General features: G+C 37.0%; 1 protein-coding gene across 2 annotated transcripts in view; it reads right to left on the bottom strand.

Moving 5' to 3' along the window:
• The window catches only part of sorcs3b (sortilin related VPS10 domain containing receptor 3b), a 61384-nt gene extending 34959 nt beyond the window's left edge, over nucleotides 1–26425 (bottom strand). Inside the window, exons 1-2 of one of the 2 annotated variants that reach the window (XM_032553630.1) lie at nucleotides 25554–26425; nucleotides 567–634 (exon numbers count right to left, since the gene is read on the bottom strand). In XM_032553630.1, the coding sequence (XP_032409521.1) occupies nucleotides 567–634; nucleotides 25554–26201 (716 nt within the window). In that variant the 5' untranslated portion in view covers nucleotides 26202–26425. The remainder of the gene's footprint in view (nucleotides 1–566; nucleotides 635–25553) is intronic. The other variant, XM_032553631.1, reaches the window with a different exon arrangement.
• Nucleotides 26426–26976: the final 551 nt, after the last annotated feature.

Below are 26976 nucleotides of genomic sequence, written 5' to 3'. Positions count from 1 at the left end.
CGGAATGAAATTGCTATGACTATATAGCAGCAATTGCATGTCAATTGCTGCTGAAACAAAAGGTTACAGATGACTATCAATCAAAAAGTCAATCAGAAAGTTTCTAGGTCAGAGGAAAAGCACCTCAGATCCAAACAAAGAAGCTCTCAGATCAGTCATCCGGTTTATCTTTCAGAAACAGCCTTTCAAAAAAGTTTTTTGTGCTGATGATGGACAGAAGGTAGCATCTTCTCTAAAAGCCTCCTGCAGTCTCTCTCGACTTATTTATGGGGCTGCAGGAAGCAGAGAGGAGGATGGTTCAATCTTAACCACTTCAGAACGCTTTATTAAAACATACTTCACCGTGGCTTCCACTGCAACTTGATTGTTCATATCCTAGAGAGGGAGAGCACTATAAATCATACTTACAGTATGCTATGCTCTCCATGAATATATTATTCTTATTGTTTTGTTTTTTTTTGTTTTGTTTTGTTTTTTTTCTTTCTTTTTTTTAAGCCTGGTGTCCTAACCTGTATATGTTTATACTGGAAAATAAAAACAGCTTTGATTAAATTACTAAAACCTACCTCCAGAGTGAGCTCTCGGTTACGGTCCCCATGGTTAAGTCATACAGCTTAGTCAAAATCAGGATCACCTGCAACAACAGCAGAAACAGATGGATTTTTCACATTTTATTACACTGCAAACTTATTTTTTTTAATATGCCAACTCAAAATTGAGTATAACTCCGAAGCTAAAGTAAAATTCTAAAAGCTTTTCAAGTTTTTAAAATCTATACATCTGAAATGTGTGGGGAACATTTGTACTTAAACCCTCTTTCTGTCAACTCTTTGTACAGTAGAGCTGCCTTTTGCTGTGTTGGATTTGCACTTTGGAGATTTGACATTTTTACAAATCTTTCTTTGCAAGATAGCTCAACCTCAGTCAGATTAGAAGGCGTGTCCTTGTGATCAGCAATATTTAAAGTTGTCATAGACTATAATTAGCTTTAAGTCTATGACTTCCTATGACAAGAATGAATAAACCAGTCAATTGTAGCTCTGAACTGCATGTTTAATTTTTCTGCTAAAGAGTGATTCTATGCCAACATCTCAAGTATTTTGGATACCTGTATTTTGCTCCATTCATCTTCTCTTCGGCTACATCTGACTGGCCACCCTTAAACAAAATCATCCCATGACTCATAGTAGGAGATAGTGTGTTTTGGGTGTTACTTTCTGCCACACATAGCATTTTGCGTGTGTGCTGTATGTTCTCTGACAGTCCTCAAAATTACCCAAATGTGACTTATTTTAGATCATTCAAAGACTGTTGAAACAAATCGGTATGAGAATTACCGGATATAATGGGTCAATATATCCCGTTTTTAATTTTGTGATTACAAGCCACAGAAATATGAAAAAGTTCGAGGGGTATTTATACTCAAACTGTTGAAATTATACTGCCTCTGTAGCACACATTATCTCTCTACACCCAATGAAGTCAACTGGATAGGACATGTTTGGCACATTTCTTTACCAATATATATCAGCCTCATGCAGTGGTTATCTCGACGACAATAACGTGTCATTTTGTCATGATGTATCAGTCTACTGGTTGTGGGATTGTGAAAGAGAAAAAGCTCCATGTGTTATGTCAAGTGTTGTGTCTGTATATCCTGCAGAATGATACCCATTAAATAACAAAATCTGAATTGCTCAGTGAACAGGAAGCAGACATGGAGCTAATAGCTAAATGGCTCCTCCCTCTCTTTTTCCTCCCTTTGTTTCTGCTAATATGTTGTCGAAATTTCTAATTGAATATTGAATCTTATGTTAGGTAGGTCAAGTCTGCTGTCACACTTTTTGCAAACTATCTGTGGTTGGTTGGGGGGAAACAAAAATATTGCCCCCTTAGGCAAAGACAGCAGAGGAAAATGGTCTGCAAATGCATTACTGTCACTCCAATAACATTATAAAGGACTTCCCGTGTGAATGCTTATAACTCAGGCAAGAAGGATGGACAGGATAGACAGTTTGGGGCAGAGCGATGAGAAGGGATGGTGGGTAATAACAATCAAGGGATATAAAACATGATATAATATGATGATTTCCTTTTTTAACAGAAACCATGAAAGACAGGTCAAAAGCTCAATTACAGTGAGTTTAAACACATTAACCTCATGGGGACCCATGGAAGGAGTTATTAAACTGTGAAAAGCTGCACAGACTCAGAGGAACAAAAGACACGTCACTAAGTCTGCTTTGGAAATGTTAAAAACCCAATTGACCCACAATTTAGCCATCAAACAGCCACTATGCATTGCTGGGACTATCTGCATTGCAGGTTAATTAACCAATCACACGGAGAGATAAGCATTTGCATAACTAAATGCACCGTGTCTGCAAGGTCCAGCGCTGTAGTCCGAATCAATTTGGAGAACAGACTTAGTTAAATGGCTGTGATGCTGGGCCTAATTGCCTGCTTTGAAAAATAAATACAAGAGAAAAACTCTGCCAAACTGTTGATCGTTTGTCTCCTCTGTTCTTTTTTTGATACAAACACTGACTCAGTGTCATGGGACATAATGATACTAAAAGGCAAATTGAATCTGGAATTGATTTTATTAGTGTCAAACTAGAGGCAGTTTCTTCTTTACTACAAGAAATCAAACACGGTGTACCAACTCAGCATACGCCACAGAAACGTTTTTGTGATGGACCGAGTTAAAAACAGGAGGAATCATAGGAACTATTTGAAAAATAGTTTTGTTTTTTCTTTTGATTTTAACCCAAAGATTTATAAATGACAAAAAGATCATCTGAGCTCATAAAAGAGGTCAAAGAAACAAAACTGAACTCAGGCAAAAATGCACACAAACTGGCTGCACAAACAAACAGAACTGACCTAAAAGAAATGACACACAGGGTGTCACAGGGTATACTGGCTGATCAGACCAATTGAGACACAGTATGGCAAACTAAACAGAATACAATTACTAACAAATAACAGTACAGCTACGTTTGACTAAACCAAACACCCCAAAAACAAAAAGCAAAAATATTAAACTTTAAATGCTAATATTTACTTGAATACAAAAACTTATCTAAACAAAGTAACTACAGATTCCCCCTGCCAGCAGGAACTATTGATGCAGTCCAATCAGCATTTAAGCCTGCTGAGCCCTGGCCCCATTTTTTGTCTGGCAACTCCATGACATGTAAGTACCGGCAAGAAAAAAAACCAAGCAAGAGTTAATTTTAAGCAAGCAAAATTGACTTTAAGTTGATATAAATACATATGCTAACTAAATGTCAGTGTTAACAAATGGAATAAATGTATCCAAATAAACTAATAAATATTTTAATTGAAACTAAAGTGTTGTGTTTGTATGAAAAAATGAATTGTGCATAAAACGTTACCGACTTTAGAGTGTGGCCATGGGTTTGGCCATCACAGGCTTTCACTTTCATTATTTTGTATTGGGAACAAAGGCTGCAAAATTCTAAACTGAATCAACCCAAGCAAACAAAAAATGTATGAAAACAGGCTTAAGCGTTTCTTCATGTATTTCCTCATCACCCTGTTCCAAAATAGTTCACTTTCTGAAAATAACAGATTAAACGTAAATGTAAACATTGAATTACACTACAAGAAGTTTGCCAATCCGCTTTACAGTGTGGCTAACGATTTGTGATGGAAATCAAATGCCCTGAACAAACCATCCCTTCTATAAAACATGGTGATGGCAGCATCATGCTGTGGGGATGAAACTACATAAAAAGTTGTTTGCAATAGCTCTGCCCCTGTTTGGGAGTACAAATGGGATGCACAGCAATTAAGCAACTTTCTTCACCAAAACAAATAAATATATAGTCTGGGTAATACACAGCTGTGCTCATACGTTGGCATTCCCTGGCAAAATACCATTGTTTGCTGCATTCGAGGGAATTTGAATGATAATACAAAAACTTTTCTGTCACTACTGGTTGGTGTTTGGGTCAAGCCATTATTCTTAAGCAATTTTGTTTATTAAAATCAGAATAACGACAGATACCCAAACCACCTTGGACAGAGATTTCCATAAAGCAGATCTGGATATTTTCCTGTTTAATAGGAAAATAGGAAAGGACAGGATTTTCCTGTTTAATAGGAAAAAATCCTATTAAACAGGAAACCTGTCATCCAAAATTTGACAGGTTTTGGATGACCTGTCAAATTTTCTTTTTGGCAAAAGGCTTTTATAGTTGTTTTAAATTCTTGGGCAGTTCTGCAGACTTGTAGACTTGTATGATCATACTAAGGCTAGCAAACAAAGTTAATCCCCTGAATGTTCTCATTTTCCTGTTGTAGCCAATGGAAAGTCAATGGAAAGTCTAAATACACCACAGACGTAGTTTCCAAACTAAGAGTGAATCTTTATTGAGTGTTTTGTGATAACGTCCTCTTATCATTTAAGAGGAATTTGCATGCACCTTTTTTGCTCACACATCTCTAAAGCATAAGCAATCCACCTCCTTTAAAATTAGGAATCACATACTTTTCTGATAGACAGTCTGACTCCTCTCCAAATGTAACATTTGTGGTTGTGTCCATAAAGTTACATTTTGGTGTCATCACTCCAAATGTTTGTCTCTGTGATGTTTGGCACAGCAGTGTCTTTCTTCTGGCAACTACCTGTGTAGCCCATTTGTCAAGTGCCTCCTTGTTGTGTATCTTGAAGCAGCTTGTACCCTGCTTTTACCTGAGAGTACTGCATGTCATCTGAAGTTATTTCTGGATTTTCACAATTTTCCTGGCATTTGTGGCTGGACTTGTTTTCAACAGAATCCCTCATTTTCCACTTCTTGGTAAGGGCTTGAACACAGCTGATTGGCATTTCCAGAGCCTATTTTTATATCATTTTCTCAGTTCTTTAAAGTGCAACTGCCTTTTCCTGTAGATTATTTGATTTTGTTTTCCACACTTCAGCAAAATCAGTACCGTTGAAACATCCAGGAGTCAGTTCAGAAATTCATATACTTATATACTGTATATACACGCACATACACTAATTACAAACAAATCAATTACAGATGAGATGGCTGCAGTCTTGATGACATCACATCCGGTTTGACCTTTGGCAGAAAGCTCGCAGCTGCTATTTTAGGAAGTCCTATGAGTGTTTTAAGAACTAAGAGTGTCTCTGTTTTATCATTTATATATATGGCAATGTGTATATTTCTGAACTCTTTAATATTTATCTTCTTTTTCTGTTTTTTGAAGTGTTTAAAGTGTAACTAATTCCTAAATCAACTTTTTTTTGCTAATAAACCCTCTAAATAGGTTTTTTACGGTTGTACCTTTATGTTTCTATGCAAATTTTGACATTTGTGTGTGAATATTTGACAATACTTTACCTAGAACCATCTCAAAACTGGCCTCCTTTGGTGAAACGAAGCTTAAGTAGTTGAACTTTTCCATTGGTTGCAGCAATACGATTTTGTCACAACTTCGTCAGCTCCGCGTTCGGGTATAAAACCATCTCATTCAGACACACAGCCTCACCTGGTGACTGGTCAGGAGTTGGAATAGCGAGCTGAGTGTAACACGAGCATTGCTCGATAGTGTTATTCATCTTTGCAAATGTGTGATTCATTTAATTTGCAATGTAGAAATAGGGTGGGATGGACCTGCTCTGCTTTGACTATTGGTGACGGTTTGCTGTTGAACTGACCGGTGTTGCAAGGTGTTACCTCTGCTCTTCTCATGACACAGTCAAGATGAGATGCAACTCTCCAACAATACCGAAAAGAAATAAATGAAAAAGTCGCAAGAGGGTTTAGAAAAGTGGATAAATATAACAACAAAGTGGATAAGTTGGCATTATTCTCTCCTCTGGTCACCATTCTCGGGTGTCCTTTAGCTCCACCCACTTTGGTGGAATTTTTCCAAATTTGCCAGAAGCTGGGTTTTGCTTTCACAGCTGTAATAGTTACATTTTAATGTCTTAATCCAGAAAATCACCAAAATGAAACTGAACAAAGTTCACAAAAATTGTTTAATGAAACCTTTTTTTGGTTTCTGTTGTTTCTCTTCCCTACCTCACCGCTGCTGCACCTACATGACAAAATTGGATGACAAAAATCCTCTCGACACCCTCACTGTAATTGCCACTAAACATTCTGTCTTCACTGTTAGCAACATGTTTTTCTATCTGGCTCATTAACAAATGCTGACCCACTGGGTCTGGGTCAGTGAAGATCCACCTCAGGGAGTAAAACATCGAGGCAGATGACTGTTTGGATGATTTCTCCCCAGGTGCGAACATCACTTTGTGTTCCCATGTGTTCAACGTTATGGATAGGATAAGCAACTGTGATTAAGTCAGTGGGGAGAGACTACTGCAGACATGTAAATGTTGAAGCACAAGACCTACAGACCAGTGTGTTTTGGTAATGCTAGTGGAGGTTGGCTATTAAAGTTGCATTTAGCACAAAACCTTATGAATCGCTGCTGCAGCCTTGCCTTTTTATAAGCGCTGGTATCAAACAAACAGAAAGTGGCTCCCAGAATTATTTGGTGCCTTCAAGGTAAATACAATTCTCTGTGCATATCATCATTCACTTGCATACATGAAATTAAGTACGAACCCTGGAAGGCCAAAAGCAGTGCATTTATTCATGTTTATGTTTTATTGATGTGAGCAAAGAGAGCTTTGCCTCTGGAAACTCAACCAATCATTTTTCAGATTGGTTTTCAACCTCAAAGTAGTTAGGTTTAGTCATCCTTTCATCCCTACATTCTATTCATTTTACTTACTTCATTTTTCAATCTTGCCTCCATTCTTTCAATCCCCCGTCTTTGTTTTTTTCCACACTTTAAAGCAGATTCTAATATACATTTCCGTACAACATGAAAAGGCACATCAGAACGGAAGCTGTTTGGGCATGCAAAGACTACGAATCCTTCAGATAGCTGACTGGACACCCTACTTGACAATAAATGTGTTACTGCTGTAATATCATTGTGATGTACTGCGTCAGCTCAAAAGCAACCATCTCATCTACACAGACTCGTACACCCCAGCAACACAAGTGTTGAGGCATGCAGTGTATGCAGTCACACTGTTGGACCAAATCATGTCTCCACAAATTCCATATCAATCAATTTCTTGACAAAAGAGAGAGAGAGAAATCTTGAAATATAAACGTGCTTCAATGGAACGTGAGAGGCATCTTGACAATACGCCGGTGGGCAGAAGTTTTTTCTACGCAGCTCACAATTTAGGCATGAATCATCTCTGTTCCATACTGCAATATGGCTATTAATAAAATGAAATAGACTGTTGCTGCACATCAGCACAGTAATCCGCTCTCTAACACCGGGCTTCAAACAGAACCTGTTGCTTACTCAGCCTCCACTAAAATATCATTAAAAAGGAACCCCTCAAATATTGTTTCTTTCTAATTGGGCAGGGGAGGAAAGAAAAGGAGCCACGTAATCTAAACATCACACCTCCAGACTGCTGTTTCTTTCTGCTTAGGAATAACAAATCACAGGAAGAGGAAGCGATCTCAGAAATGTGAAGAATACAGCTGCTTTCATGTAGCTCCAGCACTCTTTTTGAACATAACCAGCGGGGACAACTGAGGCAGCTAAATTAATTTCCAAGGGACCACCAAAGTTGATGGCAGCGAACAGTGTAAGGCTCCTTGTAATACAACAGCTAATGGGTGATACAAAGAGAAGGCGTGACACATTCAGTATCTCTGTTTTACTGTCTGTTTCTGAAAAGTTCACAGCAAAGGGGATCTACATTTACATTTTCAGTAAAACAAATATGTAAGTTTATATATTATACTGTAAAGACATGGGTGTAGAGATGCTTCTCCGGGGAGTAATCTCTGTCTCTTTATATCATATCTCTACAGCTACAAGAGCAATGTGTCTGACAAGCAACTGAAATTAATCATATTTATTTAATCTTTAGGAGGTAATTTCTACACTGATTTTGACAACTTTCCCTGATAGCTTCAGAAAATTTGAATTTCTGGCAGTTTAAGAAAATGATGAATGAAAATTGTACTTTGTTTTACTAGAATTTAACTTACTAAACCTTCAAGACGACTTCATAGCCCCAAATTTTTATGAAACTTCCATGTGTTTTATTTGACTATTACAGTGCATCTGGAAAGTATTCACAGTGCTTTATTTTTTTCACATTTTGTTATGCCACAACTTTATTCCAAATTGTATTTTAAAGTAAGTGTTTTCTCAAAATTCTATTTACCAATTATGACAGAGTGAAAAATTATTATTATTTTTTGCTAGTTTATTAAAAGCAGAAACAAAGAAATCCCATTTATTTAAGTATTCACAACATTTGCTTAATAAAACACATAGAACACAACATTTTTAGTATTAAACATAGTGGAGTAAAATTTTCTACAAAGTGTTGCTTGGAAGCAACACTTTGCTTTCAAGCAACACAGAGCTACATGTTTAACATCTTTTCTATTTGTCGCATTGAAAATCTTGTCTTAATTACAGGTTACCTTCAAAATGGCAGCATGCAGATAGGCCATGTAAAATAGCTTTTTTACACATCAACATCACAGAATGTTCAGAAAACTACGATCACCATTTTTTATAAAATTTCCTCTGAAACTGCGGTTCTGAGATAGATTATCATCACTCAAAATGTTTTGTATTTGTGCCTTGGTTTATAGCATGGTGGTTTTCCAGTTGGTCTCATACTGTAACCCAGTCTGGTGGGTGAAAGAAGAGGCTCATCATTCCTCCCAGACAACCATTTTGAGCTATGCAATAATCTGATTAGACTTTACTGAAGCTTTTTCAAAGAATGAAAAAGGAAATGGTAGGATTATGCGGTTTAACTTGCAACATCACAGAGCTGTGGTAATGACTTTGTTCACTCTGGAAAATTAGTTTGTTCACCTTGAGTAACATTTCCATTTTAGCTGCAAAGTACAGTAGTTAGTGCCAGCTACTACTAACTTGATTCAGAATACACTTTGACCACTTTGACAAAGAAATGTACTTTTTGCAGGATTGGCACCTATTTACAGCAGCTTTTGGGCAAGATGTGTTCAATCATATTCAAGTCTGGACTCTGAGTAACTATGTTACCATCAGTTGTTATAAAAAAAGCTGTATACTGATATATTAAATAAAATATGACTGTCAAATATCAAATACGACTTAAAAGAAATTTGACGTTGTAATTTACACCTTAAAATTGGGTTTCTGTCTCTTTAAGAAGCTCCTAGTTATAGTTTTTGATTTGGGAATACAATTATAACATGATGTAAAGCTCAAAAAAGTTGATTTTAATCGTTCAGAAAATGCAGTAAAAAAATTTTTTGTTTCACCACTTTGAAAAATGGTGAAGCATTTGCTCCAATTTTTTACTGTTCATGTGCCTATGCTTAACTTAGCTGATTTTTAAATTAATTTCAAACCCATTGCAAAAAGTAAAACTCGTGACCCAACTCTGTTTATATGCTGAACATATCCATATCTAGCCTAGGACTGGGTCAGCAAAAACAACTAGGTTGGTTTGTTTTTGACCATAGTTTTTAAGATTATTGTTTTCAGTTTTGACCAAATGTGTCACAGTGGAATGGAACATGATGTGCTTCATGTGTAGTTCTCTTCCAGATGCTTTCCATTAATTTGTTATGTCTGTTTCTCCGCTGTGCTGTAAATCTGTATTATTGATCAATGAGGGCACAGCCATACAGCAGTGGCAAACACTCCATGAGTTTGACAGCTTTTTTTTTTTTACAGATTTCACTGAACGTCAACAGCTGTACTAACCCTATTTGGCTCCCCTGAGTATTTCAATGACTTAGTGTTAATCTTGTTGATTAAATAATACAAATAGCCTGTTGAATTTGAATTAATTTTTTGATTCCAACATGCAGCCTCTCAGCAGAATGTCAAAAATTGCCATAGATGAGGGACTTTATCCACTCTCTTTTCCCTTCTATGAATACAGACACCAGCTACAGTATATATGAATGGTCATCAGAGGAGTTATTTATTTAAGAAAAAAAAGAATATAAAATTTCTACTTTATTGTACAAATATTGTACACAAATATTTTAACATTTATGTGAATGACAGGTTTTTCTCAGCAACTCATGTTTGGAGAAACATGACTCCCAAAATTAAGGAAAAATCCATTGTGGACACATCTGAAGGCCAAGATTTTCTTTTTACAAATCTCCCAAACACAGAAGTGCAAATGTAAAAAAGAAAAAACTACATAATAAGCTGCATTCAATATTAACAACTCTCTCTTTCACCAAAGTACTTTTCTTAGAGAGCTGCACATCAGTGGTGCCTCCTCCATAACCATGCCAGACTGACCTAGAGTTGAGTCGTTCATCAACGATTCATTCAAATTAACCGTTCAGCATTCCAGTCTGGTGGAACTTCCACTTTCTGTGACTAACAAAATGTGTGATAAAGATTCATCCAGTGAGAGACACAGCGCCACTCCAGCACAGTAGCTGTACAACGCCACAGCACAAATCTGGACATTCACCCTGTATCCTTGAGACAAGTAGGTAGGCTTACTACAAAGCAATATAATGCTTTATTTGGTGAAATAAGTAGACGGGGGCATGCGTGTCTTTGTTTTTATGTGGCTTGACACAACGTTAGCCATTAGCTTGGAGAAACAGAGCCAGCAACACACTGTACTGGAGTGGCGCTATGTCACAGTATGAACGGCTCACTTTCTGATTCGTGCCATAGGCAGATTGTGCTGGAAGAGATGCTACTCTGCATGAATGAACCATGTGATCAGGTGAACAGATCTTGTTAGCAATTAAGGTATCTTTTCTGAAAATCAAAGTATTTTTATTAAGTGACACAAAAGTTATTTTAAATAATGCACTCAAAGGGAATGGTCAAATTTGAACATAGGTAGGTACACATGCTTACTAGAATTGGTTTTACTATCACATCAAAGCACATCATGTTCCATTTGGACCACTCTTGACACTCGGAAAACCCCACATGCTCAGTTATTGCGAAACACAACCACCTGGTTTCATTTTCACTCAGAATGCAGTCACTTTAAAATTCTGCTAAGTGCTGCTTTAATGTTTCTACGAGAAATCCTTAGTGTCACCCACTACTTTGACTGACTGTTGGATGCGTCATGAACTGCCTGATGAGCTAAGAGAAACCTTTAGCTGTTCTTATCGATATGTATTTTAAAATATTCAGCTAACATGTCAAAAACATAAAGCCAAATAGAGGCATAAATATGAGAACTTTGACTTTTGTTACTGGTAGTTTGGATTTTAAGAAATGTTGCTTTAGTTCAGTGATTGCTGATTTTTCTAGTTTCTATGTTTCTCTAGATTTTATTGTAGCTTTGCCTTCTGATTCTTTCTAAGCTATTTTTTTTTCCCGATATACACAACTGCTCATATATGTATGTATTGATAAATTTGTGTTAATCTTTGTGTAATCTGATTTTGGATTATAGCTATACACTTTCTAGCTAATTCATAAAGTCATAACTTGGCCAAAATACGGTTCTTGTAAGTCCTTGCATTGACGTCCTGCTATCAAGTGACCCTAACCCCCTACCCATCAACAAATATTTGCATAAAAAATCTGCTTCAAGGTGACAGAGGTGTTAAATGCTTCCGGATTCTTTATAAAAACTGTTTCCAGTCTTGTGGTGGGCAGGGAAACCCTTCCCATTAAAACACGCAGTAAATACTGTTTTGCAATATTGGCTAAGACATCTAAGAGCTATAAGAATACAAGTCTGCAGCAGTACTGATATGGTAAGCAAACTGTATCAAAATGAGGACAATTATTATATGTCAGAACAAAGTAGTCATAAAATGCCAGTCTATTTTTGCTTGTAAGATCTAAGATTAATATATTCATGTATTCATTAGAAATTACCTGATGCAAACACCTGCAGAGAAAAAGAAACACAGTAACCCCGGCGCATTTGCATAGACTTCTTAAAGACAGCAAAATCAAGAAGCAGTGCAAGTGGGTGGACGGTAGAAAAAACACCACATCTTGATTGTGCTTCTGTTAGGAGGTTTCCAAGGCAGATTACTTAGCAGGGAGACAAATGTCTTTCAGGAGAAATGGTGTGGTCGAAGAGTGGCCTTACTCTGTGCCCGTCTTATCTGTGGACAAAATTGATTGTTTGTATTTTTGTGGGCGAAAACATACTCTGGGGAAAGCTGCTTTCATCAAGTAAACTCCGGCAAAATGTACCTTGTGCATTAGTCGGCGATCTGTATGTTTGCTTATCTACCCAACTCCTGAGCTTTGGTCATATAACACAAATGCTTCAAGCTTGAGAGGTTTCAACAATCAATTCTGTCCATTATGGGGGGGAAATTAATGAAATGGGTTTCACTTCAACTGCGGCTCTATTGTGACGAGATTTTGTGGGCATGTTGGGCTTTTCTTCCTTTAACAACAATAAACAATAAACCGCTTTTTTGCCCTCAGAGGGATAAAAAGATTGTGAATGGCCTGCTTCATTTTTTTAATGAAAACTTGGGGTAAAAGTCAAAGAAATATGTTTAATGGACCAGCACTTATTTTTCCTCCTCCTGTGTTCCGACATTGTCAGACAGCGAATTGTAGTTTGCACTTTAAAAGGTAAAATCACAAGGAGCTTGGTGTTCAAGGACAAATTTGGTTGCCATTTATTTATGTAATTTAAATGTTGGAAAAGTACGACAAAGTTTTAGTAAAATTGTAGCAGTCTGAAACTAATTTGATGCATTGTATGTTATGGGGATGCATTAGGACTTTTCAGTCTGCCAGTTCGTTTGCATTCTTTCACTGTAAGCATGACGACAATCATTTTGATTCATTTTATCCTGTCTTTCAGTAAACCATGAACCACAGCAAAGATTTGATATCTGGCTGGGTGAAATATCACATTATAAAGTTTATATAATTTAAAATGAATTGTTTGTGTAAAGGGTTTGATATTTGCATTTTGGTGAACTGATTCCATATAACTACTTCCTAGAAGTCTTTCAGTTCCCTTACAGCTTTGGCTTCAAATAGCTTATCTTCTGCCTGACTTTTTTGGAGCCAATAAGGGGCAGAGAGTTCAAAGTGAGCGTTTCCACCACAAATGCTATATGACTCAGATCATGAGGTAAACTTATCTATCATGGATGTGATATGGATTCTCCTATAACTTATTTGCATATTTTACCATGTTTTGCTGCAGCTCGTCAAGATTGGGGAGATTTTTTTTGTGTGTGTTTTTATTTACATAGCCAAAGAACTTCATTCTTGCACTAAATTTCTGTATATAAATTACAATTTCCAGACATTACATGAACCAAAGCAAAAGGTTAGTTTTTATCTTGTCATGAAAGTTAAAAAAAAAACTACCTCCATGTTATAAAAGTGGTTAGATGGGCAGCAGAAAATGCACATTTCATGTTTGCTTTTAATTTTTAATATGCCAATATTTTTGGTTTATATATTTTTTGTGGATTTGCCAATATTGATATTATTAAAATTGCTAATATATTTTTATTTAATTGATAGCTTTGGATTTGAGTGATGTCACAGTATTATTCCCTCATCTAAAACATACCTGGAACCTGGGTTAGAGTTTTTCCTGCACTGTTGAGAAATATTGAATCTCCTTTGGCAGCCACTGCTGGTGGTACTACTAGTCTGCTGACATCATCAAAATATTTGTTATGAAATGACCCTATGTAAGTGAACTCAGCTGAATTGAAATGCATAACTAATAATCAAAGCTAACATTACAGGGGATTGCTAGTCCCCTAAAGAAAAAGGTACAAAAACAAGACATCTGTATTTCTCCATGACATTGGCTTACACTATCCCTTAGACTGTTCCACTGGATACTGTGTCAACTTCTTTTTCTCTGCACTGTACCATAACAGGAAGGAATGAATTGTTTGTAAGTGGATATGATTCTCAAACTGACTATACTGAGCTGAAATACACTGGAATAATATAAATTAATTTAGACTGAATCAAATTTCATTAAAATGGAGACAAGTCGGAGCTGTTTGGACCTCAGGGCGGATGATCTGTATAAACAGCTATTGGCCTTTCACAAAGTAAAAAAAGTATATAAATATTAAAAAATGTCAGAAATAGACTTACGTTGGTGAAGACAGGCAGCACAGAAAAAGAGAGGCTATACGACTAACATAACAAGATGACTCTGATCGAGTGACATATCCTGGAAACAGGACTGAAATAAATAAGAATATATTCAGAAATGAATACAATATATCCCCCAGACAGCTGGGGAAAAAAGCAGCAGTAGCAGTAATAATCCCTCCAACAGAGCCACAGGGACATTATTTGTTCCCAAAGTAGAGTATATGAATTTTTAGCTCATCATATAACCCCTGAGTCTGTGGCGGCTCTGCACTCGCACACTAACACAAAAATGCATACATATGTTTGATTCCTAAAAATAAGACAATATGAAATGATGACAATTTTGATACTTCCAATTTTGAAACACTAACTTTTTAAGTCAAAAGATGTGAAATATCTATAACAAAATGTATTACTGAGGGATAATTGGCACATTGATTCTGTACAAAAGAAACAAAATAGCTCATTTTCCTTTCACATTTGATAATAAAGAAATACTGCTAAATGAGAAACAAAAGAGAAAGTATTTGAAAATACCACATAATATTTCAATGTTCTTGATCAAACGCCCTGAGTATAAAATCCTGTCTTTCACTTTGCATTTTCCTCTTAAATTGAAGGAAAAGAGCTTCAAACTCATGTGATGATGTACATTTTGTACAAAACTGAAACTTCTGGCACACATTTAGCAATTAAATGTTACTTGCTGCAGCTCAGGGAATGAGTGAAAGGCCAAACATAGAAAAGCCAAAATATAATTAGACTCTGTTTTGTGATTTATATAATCAATTTTTTTGATGACACTTCCATCATGTTTCAGCTCATTCACTAAGTCATGTAAATCATATGCAGGTTTGTCAAATCTGACCTCTGCAAAGATTTTGTTTATTCTGTCATGAGTTCTGCCAAAATTGTAATCAAAATTAATTCACTTATTGACGTAGCCTGCCAGACAATAACTCTGATTATTATTATTATATATATATATACTTTTTTTTTTCATTATAATTATTATTATTATGGCACAGCAAACCAGCTATTTTAAAGGATCGGTTCCCGGATATCCAATGAGTGAGTATTCTGTTTTCTAAATGTGCCATTTTCTGTTTGGAAGTTTTCCATCATTTCCATTGATTGCACCGTGCGTGTGGCACTTTAGGTTGGGTCTTTTGTTACTCGCTAGATAGGAAAAGCCATTTTCCACCCTGCAACTAATACATTCCTGTCACTGTAAGCTGCCAACTCGTGCCATTATTTAAGCTGACTGCCACCTGAACAGTTCCAGTCATCTTTAAACATGATAGTAGCTGCTGTGTTGCTTCAGGCAATATGCTGCTTCAAGGTGTAGTGATTCTCGGCACATAATCTTGCTAAACCAGGTTCTCTTAGGTTGCCTGATATCTGGATAGAAAGACACAATCTGCTGTGACCTTTAGGCACAACATTTTTCACCCTGAAGTGGGGCAGTGTGTGTAGACGAAATATCCCTGATGACTAATAAAGCTGTCAGCCAATTGGGATTTCAATTTTATGATTTTTCCCAATCAGAAAATGCATAAATTTGTTTTCATAAACTAATCACAAATATACTATGTGTCTTCCTCGCTGCAACAGCTATTAAACTAATTAATCACATGCAAAACTGTCAAATATGATTCTGCACCCGCTTTGTCTCTTTGATTAAATGTGATGGATAAAAAAATGTGCGTGTGTATTTGTGTGTGTGTGTGTGGTGCACAGAGAGAGAAAGAGAGAGAGAGAGGCAAGCAATGTCAGTGTGCTTGAATATGAAACTGATGGGAACTCTGTATTTACTGCTTAAAATGCACTTTGTGAGGCACAGCTAAATTGTAAGTGCTGAGGAAGTGCTGAGAGGATATGTTGATGGGATGCATTATGGTCCCTGAGCACAAATGATTCATGAAAAAGAGCACACATGCATGTCTTTTGAGGAGCAAAAACTGGGATTTTACTGAATTATTTCTACTGTAAGGGGTGATTTATTTTTGTCAATGTGACATAAAATAAAACTTAAAATGAAAAAAGAAACATATTAAAATATGATACTCTAATTTTACCTTTTTTGGTAGCTTCTGATAAAGTCTTCTTAAAACACATGGCCGAGTTCTACTACTGCTAGTGCAAGTGACCTGCCGCTAATCTAACAGTGATTATAGGAGCAGCCTTCCATGAAATGTTAACTGGAGGAAGGATTAGTTTGATCTAAATTTAAAGAGCTGGACAAGGTATTGGTTTCTACTCACAAAGCTGTGAAAAACCAGTCTGTTTGTCACGGTAGCATTAATAATTATTTCTAACATAAAAATAGATTAAAAACCATCATAATGTCAAGAAAAACATAAAAAGCTAGCGATAGCCATTAACAACTGCTGCACACGTCTCTACAGCGTCCTGCTCTACTGCAAAAGAACGTTTCAGATTCATTTTAGCATGAAAGATACTAATTTTTTACAGAATCCACGTGAAGAGTCTTATATGTGAGAGATTTTACTTAGAGTACTCATAAGATCAGTCTGATCCTTATGTAAATACCATTTTAGTTACTTGAAAACTTTATGACTATTTCACGTTGCTGGAAACCACAATTGCATATCTACAGTCCCTGAGGAAGCCATGTGTTTCTGCTCCAACATGTCCACTGGCGAGGGTTGGTGAAAAGAGTACAGCTTATGTAATTTATTTATTTAAAGTCATGCATAAAATGTTGTAAGCCTAACCAAGAATCTTCTGTGTAAATTATTTTTGAAGGAGGCGGGGGTGGTGGTAAGGACAGTGGTGCGGTGAGCCTGGGAGTTAAAGAAAGTCCAAGGTAAAAGAAGAGGGAAGTAATTGCTTACTGCCGGAGACGAACAGAGGCACATAAGCCCATCAGATGAAACTGGGTGTTTTAGAGCAAAGCTGCCTACCCGCCAATAAGTGCTTGTTTGTCACTAATAAAGCTGAAGGTCGCACACACAATTCCCTCTCCTCTGTTTTTTTTGTCAAGCATGTTTCAACAAAAACAAAATCAAAATCATCCTAACCCTGAAAATTACCCCAGAGACTAAAATCAAATAATTTGTACTTTTTTTCTTTGGCACTTTTAACTGCCTTGTTGTTGCGATGTGCTATGCAAATAATCTTGACTTTGGTAACTATACGTTGCTACAGATTGGTGGTTTACTTTGGTTAATTAGATTGAAACTTCAACTTTATAAAATTTTGGCACTAAAGCTTGAGATACATAAACTAGTGTTTCTCTCCTTCATGATTTCTTTAGATTGCATTATTTTATTCGACTTAAGCTTTTTCCACTGAAGAGAAAAATAATAAATAGGCTGAGAAAATACAACAAGTCTGTTATGCCACTCTTGTAAGCAACAACTGCTAACAAGTCTTGCAATACCTTCTTTTTTTCGTTTTGAACTATTTCAAGCTGGACTTGTTGGTTTGCTTTGCATCACTGACCTGCTGATCAGAATCTGCACTGATTTAGCTGAAGTACTCTCAAGCATAAGGTTACAAACTAATAGTCAGACGTCATCCCTCAGAAAATTCTTCATGAGAGAAAAAAATCAAGAAATCATTTCTTCATCAATTATGTCAAGTCGTCAAAGTCCTAAAGCACCACTTCCCTAGATGTTCTTTTTCTGAATTAACATTTCATGACGTTTAATGACGAATATGAGACAGGGCACTGTGGTCTTTTGGTTAGCAGTTTTACCTCAGAACACATTGATGCTATTTTTTTCCTTGTCTTTTGTTGCTAAGCCATTAAAGGGATGGTGTTATGTACGTAGTTTCCAGGCACAAAGTACCATTTTAAAGAACAATTAAGCAACTATGTTACCTTCAGTTGTTACACAAAGGCTGCATATATCAAACACAACTAAAGAAATTTGACATTGCAATTTGATGCCTTAAAGTTCTCTTTAAAGCCCCTTTGCTCTTTTCAATACTCTGCATTCAACACATCAACAGAACAATGCTTCTCATTATCCTGTCTACAACCATCCTTGGGTTTTACTGAGAAGTAGTTCCTATGCGCAGCTCAGCAGACTCACAGTTCCACCAGGTGTTAGCTAATCGCTGCTGCTGCTAGTCTGAAGGAGCTGTGTGGAGAAGGGATTCTCTCTGAGGCAGAAGCTCAGTTGGGGACTGCAGATCTGAAGGAGGGGCTTTGTAAAAATAGATGGTACTTTGTGTGAGCAAGCGTTTAGACATACCTGAATGGCTGTTATAGGAAATTAAAGGATTCCTCAAAAAAATGAAAGAATCAAAGCAACACTCCTGGTATATTAATGAGGAGGGAATAAGATTATCACATGATGGGAGAAAGTAGGCTTTATATACCTCCTCTCTTCTTTGCCCCCTCATTTAACACTGACCTTATACCTGAGACAAGTGATCATAATCAGGCCAGTGAACTCATGTGGTCAATCACTGTTAATTTATGATTTAACTAGGCTGTATCAGATACAAATAAAGCCTATGGATGACTAGTTAAATTCAAAAAATGTGATTAAGGACATGCAGGTAATCTGTTATTTTATTTATTTTTAGTTTTTGCAGACCAATAACAATTTGATATAGGGCTATGTTAGTAAACTATTTTCAAATTCCTGTTGGAAACAAATTTTTTTTATTTATTGATTTTTTTACTTACATCATGTTTGCTTGATATAAATAACTGTGTTCATCAGAAACATATAAGTGTGACTAATAGTCAAAAACATTCAAAAATTATAATGAGCAAACACATTTTCTCACAGCAATGTTCTTGACCATTTTATGGATGAGGCCATAGTTCAGGTTAATAGAGATCATTGCTGAGTTGAATAACTATGATTTATTACCACAATTTTAAAAAGTCAAATCCCACTGTGAAGGTAGGCAGTTCCAAAAAAGGAACAATGGTACTGAAGCGGTGGGATTCCAATTTGCTGTGACTCAACTACAATCACTGGGAAACTACATGATACCAATAATTGCTGTGAACATGTTTACCTATGAGCAGACACATCTTGAGCACCAAAGAATAAAATCAGTGTGGTATCCAAAATTTTTATTAAAAAAAAAAAAAGGACTCCAGAAGGAATCAAAAGCCGACCTCCTTTAGCAACAAAAATCGACAAAACTTTTGTAGTTTTAAAAAGGTTGTAGGCATCTCAAATAAAACTAATTGTACTCTTTTAGGAGAGTGTTGCTGTTTCTTTTGTCCACCCAGTCATTATAAAAACCAAACTGCAAAACAAGAAGTTTCCTTAATTAATGAATAATTTTTCCTGGACCTCAGAATGCTAAGTGATTAGAAGATTGTTGTTTTTGGTTAATTAACGGTTATAAGTTTTGGCTTATGGTTATTCTTATAACGATTAGCCATTTTAATGAGCGACAAAATACGCTTTCAGTGTGTAACACTAACGATTGTGTCAACTGGCTCGCTAGGTTAAGCTTTGTGAGGAGGCTTTTCCTGAACTCTTGAACTCTTTTTTTCTAAATTATTAAAATGAATGCACAAGGTTGAAATCAAGGCAGAGAGGTCGTATACTTTGACCCCAGTGTTATGAAACTATTTTTCTGTAGGAACAAAAAACTTTTACTGAAGTGGGTGCGGCTTTGACTTTGTCCCTCATCAATAACTCTCATTACAGTAAGCTGCAAGAGTATTTATATTCAGTGGAGTTTTTCATATTCTGCCACATTTGAACCAAAAGCTTCTATTGTTTTTCACTTGGACTCTAAAACCTAACAGTACATCCTAATAACAGAAATTAGTTGAAATAACTTAAGCTAAAAAAAAAAAAAAAAAGTTGTGGTAACTCATTTCCATCAATTAAATATTTGTTTGAAGTAATAACTCAGTGGTTTTAAGTGGTGGTAAATATACAATACTCTATCACGATGTATTTTTAGATCTTAAACTAAACAATTATCCTTGAAATGTTCAAAGCTTGAGATATTATTTATGTACAAATGCCGATTTAAACTTTTCCACAATGTTATCTATGTCTGATGTATTTCTTGGTCTTCACAATGCGCTTCGTTTGCTTATGTTTTCCAGCAAACCTATGGGGCCTTCATATAATGACTGTATCTTTATGAACAATAGTTACACACAAGTGTCCTCTATTTACAAATTCAGTTACTTTTGAAAGGAACTGGTTGCTAAGGATTTTAATTGGGGGTCAACACAAGTTCAGTAAAGGGAAGTGCAATATAAATGCATATAAATTTAACAAACTTGTTATTCCTGATAAAAGCAATTAAACCTTGCATTATTTTGCTTCCATTGCTTAATTATGACCTACTTCGTGTTAGTCATGATATAACATTCGTATTAAGCAAACGGAAGTTCATGGTTCTAACATGACAAAATGTTGGATAGGTTTGAATACTTTTGCAAGGCATTATTGCCAACCGCATTTATTAAATGATCGTGGAAAATAACCTTTAGTAAAACCCGGCGCTCAGAGAAACATGTCACTTCTCCTCATTAGATGCCATCACAACTGGCCAACAAAAACAAAATTAACTTCTCTGAAGCCGCATATCCACAAATGCTGTGTTCACAGTGACTGGATAAATGGCTGTACTCTACGTTTTATACAGCACACAGCTGCAGTTTCCGTCAGCATCTTACGATTCCATCAGTGGACAGTGCACCCTAAAGGCTTAAGACAAGTGGGATTAATGAACAAGTGTGTGGTGTTGACACCTCCAGAGACAAGCATGTGGAGGACAAGAATGCCTTGCAGGGGAAAAAAAAAAGATTTTTGATTTGTTTTTGTGCCGCCAGTTGCAACTTTACAAACAAAAAAGAAAAAAAAGACACAAGCTAATACTTGTTATTAAAGTAAATATAAAATTAGAAGGAAAAAAACTCAAGAGAAGCACAGTAAGGGAAAGTCGACTAATATAAAGTGCATCACAGACAGAAAGTAATTTATACTCAAATATAAAAGCATGAACTGTTTTTGGTTTTCATCAAGCATAGTGAGGATCAAAAACCCCCTTAGATGGAAAGCAGGGGGCCAGAGGATGATAAAAAGTTCATGGCTAAAAGCCTTAAGGAACTATTAACCCTTTGACTGAACACCATTAAAGAGTTTTCTCCACGTTTGGCAAGAAAAGCATTTAATATTTTACAACTGATTTGCAATTTGAAGGATATGCATTTTGAGTACAAAAGAAACTCCTATTTTGCCTTTTGCTATGCTTCAGTTGTGAAAGGTTTATAATGCTCTTTTCATCATCCTGTAGCAGAACCAAATTCTGGTCAAACACCTCTGTGATTTGGGAACCCATTCAATTTGATTTTATGGATCAATGAATTTCTGGCGCATTAAATGGAATGGCTGTCTATGTAATGAAACGGTTTTAAACACAGGTGTCCCCCAGGGCCATGTCATTTCCTCTTTTTTATTGTCTATTTATACCAATGAGATTATGAGGAACAATAATGGCCTCGTTTTGATTAAGCGTTCTGACAACACGACCCAGGGGACCTGTCTAGTTCTCTGTAAGTCACAACAACAACAAAAAAAGAAAAAAGAAGAGACAACATTACAGAACTGACAGATCCGTTTGACTAATTCCACCTCAAAAGGAAGAACAGAAAAAAGAGAAGGAGAGGAGCCAGCCTCATCAATGCCTGGCACCTCTTAAAGCAAGTCTCCAACAGCAGGGCGGTAAAGATGATCAGACCCTTTCTATATAGGAACATTATTTACAGGGACGCACAGAAGAAGCTCCAGGGATGTGTAGTCAATAAAGATGCTCATTAATGTCCTCGGCTCGAACACTCCGTCCTGGTTTGATCAGCTGTCTGTGAGGAGCTTGGAAAAATGGTCAATCAGGAGCCCAAAATCATTTGGCTGCCAATAAACTCCCTGATCGTCATCAACTGGCTTGCACACTAAGATGCCTGCCTTTAAAGGGAGGATGGCCTTGCATCCACTGAAGTAGTTTAATATGTGCTGCAACAGCTGTTTAGTACTTATGTGAGGAAAATCAAAAATCAAAAAACCTGTTATGCATCACAACCAAAAACGTTTACGGGTTTTGCTAGGGTTCTATATGACAGGCCAACAATAAGAAATTCATATTTGTGATGCAGATAGAGAAAAGAAAAAAAACAACAACTTATTTTCCAAGATTTTTTTGATACTGAAAATCTAAAAGTAAGATGTGTATTTGTATTCTCCCCACCCCTGTTAATATCTCGCTACAATTGCAATTGCAAATGTTGGTGTATACCACCACAATTTATGCATATGTGGAGACAAAACATTTTGCCAACTTTTCTGCGATAAATAGTTAAATCTCAGTGGGATTGGATGCAGAGAATGAATGAATAGAAATGTTCAATTGGTTTTATGTCTAGAATTTGACTGGGGAAATTCAGCACAAATGCTATAAGGTGGCTCTCTTTGTTTTCCTGCTGGAAGGTTAACCTCCGGCTCAGCCTCAAGTCATTTGTGCCTTTGACCATGTTCACTTCCAGGATTGCCCTGTATTTAGCAGATAAATCATCCCCATTTGTTTTTGACCACACAAAGCCTTTTTTGCATCCTTGTGTGGGATAAAAAGTTCTTCTCCACGACTTGAACGACACTAAGCTTTCCTTGAATAATTCAGCAACCAGGTCACTTTTACATAAAAGCCAGATGTGGGGAGTGCAGGCTAATAGCTGTGCCTTTAAATTCTTTCACCTGAGCAGTGGATCTCTGCAGCTCCTCCAGAGTAATAATGAGCCATTGCCTTCTTCTCAGTGCGTTCCTTGCATAACCTACACAAAACAATTCTATTTACACTGAGATTAAATGATACAGAGATTGAATATTTTTAATAATTACTGGTTCTCTAAGCTATTGGTTTGCACTGGATTTCATTTAGGAGTGGGAAAGTAAAGAGAGACTAAACTTTTTAAATATTTACACATTTAAAAAAGAAAAAAAAAAAACATCCGTCATCTGCCTTCTATTCCCCAAAAATACAAAATACAAACATAACACAATTAATTTTGTGGATGTTACATGACTTATGAAAGCGCTGGTGTACAAAAGACTGAGAGCTAATTAAAAACAAGTAAAGCTCAATTCTGGACTCGGACATTCTCTTCTTTCACTAACTCACCTGAACATATATATCAGCTGTCCTAACCCGACACCCTGGAGTGATTGTTTATCCGCAACTGAACCAGCTTCAGTCTTCATTACAACTGGAGTTTCTTCATATGAAATTTCACCAGCCATGTTGGTATCCATCTATCTATTGTTTATGCACGCTTGTTCTTGTGGGGTTGCAAAGTTGTTTTTCCTAATTTGCGCAATTAAAATTTTCGCCCAAACTAAAACAGCATCATTACAAATCATATTCCTTTTTACCACATTCCCCATTCACATGCAGGACAGATTTAAGCAACGAGACACATGCACTACCAATCAATACAACACACAGTTAAGGAGCATAAATTTAAAAGGGAATTTGTGGGGTATATGTTTTATTCCCCTGGTTGAGCCCAATCAATGTTATCTCTCTTAAAGTCAGAGTCCAGGGGGCTACGACTGCAGGCTTTGATGTCTTAGACAATCCCAGAAATCAAATGATGGTTGGAAGACTGACTCATGGACAGGTTCAGGGTTTTTATACGATGAGATTCTTTATCAAATCTGAACTCAGAAGATCCCCTGCTGGCACTTTTCACCATCACCCTCAACATCTCTCTCATTTTTCTTCCTGTGGGATTTGACATATTGGCCAAATCGCAGGCAATGTCTTGAAGTGAAAATTTGATAGAACTACCCTAGACCGCAGGACTGAAGTAATTTTCCTTCAAATGTCCCTTTAAGATTGAATTTATTATCAGTCATTTACATCTAATATAGCCTGAGCTCTAACATCCAGTCGTAAAACGCCATAAATTTAAGCTCCGCCGTTTCACTTGTACTTTCAGGACCACAGACTGGAGTCCAGATTGTATAAATCTAAAATGTTGACTGGCTGCAGTGACAAGCTCATCAAAGATCCAGTGAATACTGTTGTGCAGGAAAAAGAAAAAAAGGGGAGGTGGGGGGTCATCAATGTGAAGAGATCTGAAAACTAACCTCATATTTCACTATTCATTACATATGAGGTTGTATGACTTCAAAAATGCTTCGACGTAGCAAAAGTCTGAGAACATAATAATATGCGCCATATAACAGAAAATGGAACAGATAAGAAAAGCAATTAAAGATTGAATTATAAAAAGAAATTGATCTGGCTGTTTAAAAAAAAACAGGAATATTAGCTCTTTCACTGGGGATGTGGAAATGATTAAATGTGGAATGAAATGATTGTTTCTGACACAAAGTGTTTTACCTACTAGACTGGGGTGATCTAAGTTACCTGAAGTAAAAAAAAAAAAAAAAGGAAAGATGTAGAGCAACAGCTTTAGTCCAAGGCTCTTTGTAGTTTGGAGATCTTTGCTCCTGATAAATCCTGCTGCTTGAAAACATCTTTGCATGCTGCATATTTAAAGCACGAGATAAAATCACCTTGGCTTTGTCTGTGTGTTGCCGGAGTGTGTGTACCCACAATATGTGTTCCAGAATGTAGAGAAAATGCGTGTGCGTGCGGGTGCGCGTGCGGGGGTGTGTGTGTGTGTGTTTGCGTGGGGGTGTGTGGGTTAATGTGGAGGCATACAGCAATGTCTTGGCATGCATTTCAGCTGCCTTGTGGTGTTAAACCGGGATTTATCAAGACAGCAAGCATACAGAGCAACAACATTTATCAACTAAGCAAGAGTTTACTGTCAATAATAAAACTGTGTTTAATTTGCTAAAAGGTCAGACGCTGTTTCATCAGCGTCACATTTGGGGCCCAGGTTGGACACAGTTATTCTAATTGTAGCTCTTACACCTCTCTAGGAGACATTACTTGATTATTTCATAAATAATTAATGTGTTGTGATTGCTGCCAAAATGCCTGCACCCTCCCACAGCTCTGCGCCTTGTCAAATTTACTTGCAAGGACGGATATTAATTTAAAGTTCAAGTGACAAACAGTTGAATAAATGATTCTTCTTTGGATAAATGTAAAAAAAAAAAAAAAAAGCAGAGAGAGAGATAAACAGGAGGATTGCATGCATTCAAAACACTCAGTGAGTATCTACAACAAACAACAAAAATGAGTATTAATGCAGACATGGCAATATATATACATATAATTTGTTATGTGCGTGTTTGTCGGGCTTAAATATTTACATATGTGAGCTGAAATAAACGTGCGTAAAAACGTGGTTTTCTAAAAACATCTAAAACGTTTCAGTTTTAAGATGCAACGGCATATAAGGCAAGTGAATGGGCATTTTAAACCCTGACGATCTTAAGTTGAGTGTTGTTTTTCAAACTGAAACTCACACTGCTATTCTGGCCGGACCAGTGCACCATCGCCTGGTTGTGCGTCGAGTCCCCCGACAGAGCAAAAGTGGAGGTGTCCAGGTGAGGCTCGCTCTGCTTCGGGTTTGAGCCCCTGCTTTCCTCCCCCGTGCGCCGGTACTCGCCTCTGAAGTTCGAAGCACCTTGGACAGTTCTCACGGACCTGCGCGCTTCCCCAGTGATACTCCTGTCCAAATGTTCGTTGTAGGACACGCCGACACTTCTTTTCTTCCTTTCCCCGATTGAAAATGTGGCTTTGGGTGTTTCAATCACTGCCGTCGAAATATTGTCACACTTTTTGTCTGGTATTTTGAGAGTGCTGAAATTGTTTACCGTTGAGCCATTTGTAATCACGGTCTCATTTTTCATCTCCTGCTTATATTTTGGTCTCGGGGGTCCGTCAGTTTCAGACATGTGCAAAACTTCATTGCGGTCACTGACTTTCAGCGAGACTTTGATCCCCGCTGATTTTCTGATCATATGTCCCATCGGCGACGTTACCTCCATGGGGTACAATCTGTTTGCCAGTCTAGGAAAACTTATCTCCGCCCGAGTCGCCAACTTGAGGTGAAAGGGGAATAGCTGAATGAACGCCAAAAGAAAGCAACTCCAAAATGACCAAAGTGTCATTGTGCTCTCCAATTCGGGCAGCCCTCCTTTGCAGAGCAGATAATAGTGCGGCGAAACTGTTCGATTTCTCAAATATTCAGAGAATCATGTCTGCAAGTAAAAAAAAAAAAAAAATCCATTCAGCAGAACCACTCACGTCCAAGAATTTGTCAAAGTGAGGGACCAGTTGGGGAGGCGCTGCGCATCAGGCAAGCGCGCCAGCAGAGAGTATCTGCGAGAACGGGTAGTATAGAGCTCATGAGGACGTCTGGAAAAAAAAAAGAAAAGAAAAAGAGGAGGGAGACTTTAAAGCCTTCAAATCATTTTGAAATCATTCCACGATCTAGGCTTTCATTCAGTAACATCTCTGGCTGTCTGTTTGTGAAAACCTGTGGAAGTTATCCAGAGCAGCGCTTGACAGAGTTAAAACCGTTACCAGAAAAAAGAAAAAGTGATTTGCATAACATCGTTCAATCTTAGGTAACATTTTGCCTTTGAAACGACTGTGGAGAGAAAAAAAAAGAAACATAATTTGCTGGCATCAATCAGCAGCGGATTCACCTGTCAGTTGTGCACGCCCGAGCATATGTGGGAGAGTTCATTTGCGAGAGATTCACTTGGACTGCTGATAAAGATCCAGATTTACTATTATTGTTCCAAGCTGCGATGCTGCTGAGGTGCAGAATTTTCTGTTCTCCTCTTGTCCCTACAAGAGGTTTTTGTTTGCGTGTTTTCTTTTTTTCTTTTAGTGGCCTTAAAAAAACCACAGGCCTTCTCCAAGGACATACACATTATT

This window comes from Xiphophorus hellerii, chromosome 22 (assembly GCF_003331165.1).
Source record: "Xiphophorus hellerii strain 12219 chromosome 22, Xiphophorus_hellerii-4.1, whole genome shotgun sequence".
NCBI classification, from domain to species: Eukaryota; Metazoa; Chordata; class Actinopteri; order Cyprinodontiformes; family Poeciliidae; genus Xiphophorus; species Xiphophorus hellerii.
Note: the sequence above shows the minus strand (reverse complement) of the source record. Positions and strands in the feature narration are given on the sequence as shown.